The sequence below is a fragment of the Canariomyces notabilis genome (genome assembly GCF_033297395.1).
Source record: "Canariomyces notabilis strain CBS 508.74 unplaced genomic scaffold N656scaffold_20, whole genome shotgun sequence".
NCBI classification, from domain to species: Eukaryota; Fungi; Ascomycota; class Sordariomycetes; order Sordariales; family Chaetomiaceae; genus Canariomyces; species Canariomyces notabilis.
This window is the reverse complement of record NW_027041842.1, coordinates 113,031-119,030: the sequence shown is the minus strand read 5'-3', so window position 1 is coordinate 119,030 and position 6,000 is coordinate 113,031. Positions and strand designations below refer to the sequence as shown.

The 6,000-nt window shown below is 56.0% G+C and overlaps 4 protein-coding genes across 4 annotated transcripts; 1 reads left to right on the top strand and 3 right to left on the bottom strand.

Moving 5' to 3' along the window:
* On the bottom strand, positions 1-1,800 carry N656DRAFT_830878 (uncharacterized protein). Its single transcript, XM_064818612.1, has 2 exons — positions 625-1,800; positions 1-555 (listed from the first exon to the last, which is right to left on the bottom strand). Exons 1-2 carry the CDS (start codon positions 1,638-1,640, stop codon positions 30-32), a joined length of 1,542 nt encoding a protein of 513 aa, XP_064667806.1. The 5' UTR covers positions 1,641-1,800; the 3' UTR covers positions 1-29.
* Positions 1,801-2,211: 411 nt separating this feature from the next.
* Positions 2,212-2,685, top strand: N656DRAFT_781868 (uncharacterized protein). Its single transcript, XM_064815659.1, has 2 exons — positions 2,212-2,240; positions 2,304-2,685. Exon 2 carries the CDS (start codon positions 2,405-2,407, stop codon positions 2,570-2,572), a length of 168 nt encoding a protein of 55 aa, XP_064667805.1. The 5' UTR covers positions 2,212-2,240; positions 2,304-2,404; the 3' UTR covers positions 2,573-2,685.
* A 147-nt stretch (positions 2,686-2,832) lies between these two features.
* Positions 2,833-3,891, bottom strand: N656DRAFT_770287 (TFIIB-domain-containing protein; the record flags this gene model as incomplete). The annotated part of the gene is made up of 1 exon (XM_064813763.1): positions 2,833-3,891. The coding sequence occupies one exon, from the start codon at positions 3,889-3,891 to the stop codon at positions 2,833-2,835; it is 1,059 nt and encodes a 352-aa protein (XP_064667804.1).
* Positions 3,892-5,084: 1,193 nt separating this feature from the next.
* On the bottom strand, positions 5,085-5,720 carry N656DRAFT_800138 (uncharacterized protein; the record flags this gene model as incomplete). Its single annotated transcript, XM_064817970.1, has 1 exon — positions 5,085-5,720. One exon carries the CDS (start codon positions 5,718-5,720, stop codon positions 5,085-5,087), a length of 636 nt encoding a protein of 211 aa, XP_064667803.1.
* Between the last annotated feature and the right edge of the window lie 280 nt (positions 5,721-6,000).

Below are 6,000 nucleotides of genomic sequence, written 5' to 3'. Positions count from 1 at the left end.
AGTCAAATCAAGCAGCGCCAAGCAGTAAATCAACCCAGCATCATGGAATAAGGCACAATAGCCTTATCCACAACCGGCTCCCTCCGCGCAGCGACATCCTTTTCATCCCCCCACCGCGAGAACCACGCCAGTTCCTGGTTCCGCGCCTGGTCAAACGCGGCGCGGCACTCGTCGGGGAGCAGATCCCGAATCTCGTCTGACACGGCCGCAAGGCCCTTGAAGGGCGCGAGGAAGTCGGCGGCGGCCGAGGCCTCGGCGTCGGCGGGCGACGTGCGGAAGGGCACGTCGTACGCCACGGGCGAGACGCCCGCGGGCGGAGTCTCAAAGTGCGTGTCTAGGACGAGAAAGTTGCGCGAGATGGCTGGCTTGAGGGGTGGGAAGATTGATGATGATGTGTCGGACGGGTTGTTGGGGTCTTCCTTGTCGGCGGCAACGGGCTCGATCCGCGCGTGGGTCGGTTGCATGATGCGGGGGTAGTGCATCTGGTTGGTGTGGATGTCGTACACGCCGTTGAGATTGGCCCGGCGTACAGCCGTGAGCACGCTGTTGAACTGGCTGTCATTGAGAGGTGGTGGGTTAGGGGCACTGCTGGATGACGGGAGGGGAAAGGGCGGTGGTACTTACATGGCTTCACGAGCATGCTCCAGCTGCCAGTTCACGTCGTTGACGGCGACTCGGCGTTTCTTGGTGTCCACCTTGACATTCTGCTGGGGAACCGAGGGTCCCCCGGAGTGGTATACCGCGCTGGCGCCATGCCAGGCCACGTACTGGTTTTTGTTGTATGGCTTGTCCGGGTCGTAGACGTCGTTGGGATCTGCCAACTCACCCTCCACAACTCCTTCCGCGCGAGCCTTGGCAACTTCATAGTCGTCTATGATGCGACGGCCGCCGACGATGATCAAGGCGCCAAACTCCCTGAAAACTGACCGGGCTGTCACAATACCTATTGAACGGCCCTTGTAGCTGTGCGGGATAATCTCGCGCTCAATCATGTCGCGTTTTTCCTCATCGTTGACAATGATCTTGTAGAGCTTCTTGTGCTTGGTGAAAAAGAGGTACGAGTCGCGGAACCCCACGCAACGCGCGGGCTCGGTGGAAAGCATGTAGAGGCGGTCACCGCGACCGGCGACTGTAAAGGTTCGGCATCGATACTCGCGCCCATCTTTGAGGTTGCCCAACTTATCAACCTTCTTCTCCCCCTCTGGATCTTCGGGAAGGGCCACCTCGTCGTCTACAATGTCGAGCACCGTACCGTCCTTGTCAATCGACTGCTGGGTGGGCTGGTAGTGCTGTCCCTTGCGGCCGCCTCGCCCGCGCCACCCTCCCCGTCCACGGCGACGAGGGGTAGCGTCTGGATTCGGTGGCTCAATGGGTAAGGTATCCCAATCGGGCGGTCGGTTCTTGGGAGGCCGTCCTAGCCGGCGGCGGCGAATGACTGGTTCGGGTGGAGGGGTTGGGGATTTGGCCGACTCATCGTCCTCCTCTGGCGCATCCTCCTCGTGAGCGGACTCTTCTCCCTTTTCGACATCGTCCTCAGCTTCTAGCTGTGTCGCTCCCTCCTCCTGCTCGGCGTCGGGCATGGGCTTGTCCTCGTCGTCGAGGCCTTCAAAGGTTTTTGGTGTGCTTTCTGTGACACGCATGATGCGATAGCAAGAGTGTCAGCAATGCAATGTCTACGGCAGATGGCAACTTTGAGCAACTCAAACAATTATGCAACCAGCATCAAAATTGCAGTGTTTGGTTAAGGTTTTCACCATCGGAAGGGAAGATGCAGAAGGTGCGCCAGGGATCACCATACCGAGAGCGGCTTGGGCGCGCTTTGCAGCTGCGCGACCGGATCGTCGACCCATCTTTTTTAGAGGGTCTTGGTTCTGATGTTTGTGTGACGACACAGCGTCGGCAATCTTGGTACAGACAGCTGCGATTAAGCGCCAAATGCGACCAGGCTAGAAGCGGGCGACGCGATTGATTCTCGATTGTGGAATTTTGGTGGTTGTCGAGGAGCACCTGCATTGACCTGCAAGGTTCACTGCAGCGGATCCGTTTGTGCAGCACAGTAATAATAATTATATAACAGCACCGTGCTTTCCCACTCAGAACTTCAATGAACGTCAAGTTATAAGCATCAGTTGGACTTGAACAGAGCACACCCCGTGACTGCACTTGACAGGTAGACGGTCTTTGGACTACCTAGCTGTGAAGAATGCTAGCGGTGTTAACATTTGATTCATCATTTCTCACTGCACAGAAAGCAATGTCAGACAAAATGGCAATGGATCATGACTCCATATCCTGCATTTTACCTAGCTATTAATTTCTGAACGTCAATCATTTCTGGTCATTCTGAGTCCGCCCCTGAGTGCTCAATCATACAAAGCACTCTGCTGCTGTTCTGGTCTCTGAGATGGAGGAAAGGACATGGAGACGAGACCAGATCCCTCCGGATATTCCCCTCCCTTTCCTCTCGAAGAAGCCGCCCCAAGCGAGCCGGCCTAACCAAGCCAGCGAGCTTGTTGTCGGTGCCCATTGCCGTCATTACGTTTCCAGTAAGACGATCTGCCCCAGTCCTTGATAGATGTAAATCGCTATCACGCGGTATCTATCGTGGAAACGACCAAATTATGAAGTGAAATCCGCTGTCCCTTCTTCCTTTCGGCAATGCAGGGGTATATGCCGATAAAAAAGCCAAACTGTGACCGCTGCAGACAAAATACCAACCATGCTCCTAAGCGTGCATGGAGGGTTGTGTTTGGAATCAAATCCCTTCCGACTGCTACTCAGCTGAGGCGGCTAAGCACCCTGGCCCTTTGGCGGCAGCGCTACCGGCGTCTTCTAGTTCACGGGCAGCTTATCCGCATTGGGCACACCCTCTGGGAACACCTCTTCGGTCAGGATCTTGGCCCGTTCTTGGTAGAGGTACCGGTATGCAGTCTTCACTGTGCCGTCGCTGACTCCCGCAACAACGGAGATGGGCTTGGAAGATTTGGGCTGGCCGACCAGATGAGAGGCCATGTAGATACAAGCCGCCGCAACCGAAAGCGGTGATCGACCAGCCAGGTCAGCCACCTGCGTTGACTTCTCGGCAAGGCGGCGGGCCACGTTCTCGACACGGACCGGGTCGCGGAAGTCGAGATTGCTGCAGTAGCGAGCACACAGCTCGACGGCGCTTGTGGAGCCCTTAGCCTGGTATTGCTGGTTGAACATGCTCGCCCTGGCAATCTCGGCCTCGCCGCCCATCTTCTGCAGAAAGGCCTCGAGCTGCTTGAAGACGCGGCCAATCTCCTTTTTGCTCACGTTGGTCAAGCTGAAGATTTCCTTGAATGTACGTGGCGAATCGGTCTGCCGGCAGGCGATGAAAATGCAGCCGGCGATGATTGCGTCTTGAGACTTGCCTTTCAGCGCCTTGTTGTCCTCGACTAGTTTGAAGATATGCTTGGCTGCGTTGGCAACCTGACTACCGATATTCATCTTGTCCGTGTACAGCTGAATCTTCCGGTACGCGTCGAGGAGCACCTTGGAGGCTTTGTCCTGAGTGACCTTGTTCTGAAGGTGCGCCAAATTCTTGGCATTCTTGCCCTCAAAGGCGATGGTTGTCTGGAGCTGATCTCCATCAATCATCAGGTTGGGAGCATCGCCGACACGAGACGGGTCATCATTCCCTTGGTCGTCGTTGGCAAAGGTACGCCATTCGGAGCGAGTGTCAACGATGCGAGCACCAAGGACCAGGCCGCACGACGCGCAGACCATGTCACCCGAAGAAAACTCCTCTATCAGGTTTGGCGGGTTCTCCTTGCATTCAGGGCAAATCAAGACATGGTTTAGATCCTCCTTGTAGCCGGGCCGCTTCTTTGCAGCAGCGGCGGCCTCGAAAGGAGCGAAGGGGTTGGACATATTGGGCGGTTGGAACTGAGTAGCGCGAGCGGAGGAAGGTCGTTCGGACGTTTGTCGAGTGCCGCAGAGAAGGCCAAGTACACGCGCCCAAGTAGGCTCGGACTGTTGCGGATACGACGAAGTCGGGATGCGCAACTCGACTTTTCGTTCGACTTTCACTGCGAACGCCACCAAGCCTCGCTCGGAACCGCCCGGGCGTCAACCCCGCTGGCGGCCTACGGCCGTCTTGCGTTAAGAGCACTTGAGACTGCGAAATCTAGGCGTTGGGTCGCTCAAAATCCTTTGCAAATGTTCTAGGAACAGCCAGCAAAGGCGTTCTAGGATTGCTCCGGAGATGGTCACGGAAGCGCGCCCTCGGAACAAAGGAAACGTCTCTGCAGTCGAACCCAGTCGTCGCTGAGGCCTTTCTCGGAGTCGATCACTTCGTCCCTATCTTATGCAGTAATCGCCAGAAACAAGAAATCACCTTGGGAATATATCGGGCGACCGGTATCGCGAGGGTATCGCGAGGGCAGCGAGTGACGGGGATGGACGCGAAGGATGTCGGAAGAGAAGATTGTTGGTCGAAGAAAGCGAAGCCAGGTTCTTCTTGTTTCGAAGCCGCTTTGGGTTAGAATTACTCAGCAGGAAGCGAGGCTCGGCAGCAGCCTTACGCGGCTTGGCACGAACACACAGTGGATACTGTATTTAGAAGTTGCATTGCTACTGTACCGATGTGTCCGTCTTCAACTCTCCATCAACTGAACTTGGAGTTTCGAGGCTAACGGTTAATTTGAGTGCGTCGTCTGATCCTACTCTCGGTGCGGACTTGAACCCAACGCTGGAGGATGTAGTCCCAAACTTCCCAACACACAAACATCTCTTCCTCGATGTCTTCTTGTCGGCAATTCCGACTCAACCCAAGGGCCCCGGCCGTTTCAACATCCGGTTGACTCTCGGAAGATCTCCCGATTCCGCAAGGCCGCGGCGCTCTTTTGGTTCTTGCCCCCTACACTTATGCTGGACACGATGTATTCCGTCATAAAGTGGTTTGGCTTTGGAGTCGACGACAGCCTCGCGTCATTCATGATTCTGTGCCCGACGGCACGCCCAGCGGCTCTGCCTAAGTTGGTTTCTGGGAGGCATGCGTTACAGCGGAGCAAGGCTTGACCGAGTGGCTTGCTGCGTTTTAAATTCTCTTCTCTCACGACTGCTCAGCCTGGTGCTTGTCGGCCGGGATGACGGGGCGGCGGCGTCGGTGGGCCCCGAGACGGGTTCATGAGTTGCATCCGGCCCTGAGAGCGATGCTTTGCAGGCGAGGGGATGGCTAGGATGGGCACATCGTTCGGTGGACTGGCTACTGCGGGATGTTGGACGCCTGACGTTGATCGCGCCTGCCGTTCCCTGGCTTCCCATGCCTTCCAGTCCTCCTTTAGCCTCCTCGATTCGCGCCGTTCCATCTCCAAGAGCTCCCGGTCGATCTGATCCGCCATCGCTGCAAGTCTGCTTCCGACCGAACTTGTGGACCGGCTCGCCAGGGATTTCCGAATCATGTACTGCCTACGCTCCTCCTCTTCCCGGAACAAGTCCGCCGCACTCAGCTTCCGCCTCCTCATAAATTCGTCGCGGGTCAAGTACGGTTCAAGTTGTCGTGCTCTCTGGTATTGACAACGCTTGATGTAGTAGAGGGCGATGAAGACGAGCATGGCGCCAACAATGATGATCCCAGACACAACGCCGACGATTAACCATACCGCAGAGGGACTAGATGTGACAGATTGGGTGTCTTCGGCATATTGGAATGCTGGTACGGCATCTCGAACATCGTGACGAGGAAAAATACCCGGCATTGTGCAAGGAAGGGCGAAGGGAAGGTGTTGGAAGAGCCCGGCACCTACTGATCTATGGCTTCACAGCGCAGACGATGGATACATAGGAGAGCATTGGGCTGCCTACCCAAGTCATGACGGGACATATCCCTCTTATATTCACCATGACCACCGCTCTTCTCAGCTCAGGGCCAGAGAACCCGTGGACCGGGAGAGCTGTAAATGGATGCGCCCAGCTATTGGATGCACGATCGGGGCACCATAGCACACAGAATCACAGAACTACACCATGCTATAATTG

Excerpts from the sequence above, each read along its gene's own strand:
- N656DRAFT_830878 (XM_064818612.1), bottom strand. The coding sequence starts at position 1,640 with ATGCGTGTCACAGAAAGCACACCAAAAACCTTTGAAGGCCTCGACGAC. Across the intron at positions 556-624 it reads GAGCATGCTCGTGAAGCCAT|CCAGTTCAACAGCGTGCTCA; the intron begins GTAAGTACCACC and ends TCTCAATGACAG.
- N656DRAFT_781868 (XM_064815659.1), top strand. The coding sequence starts at position 2,405 with ATGGAGGAAAGGACATGGAGACGAGACCAGATCCCTCCGGATATTCCC.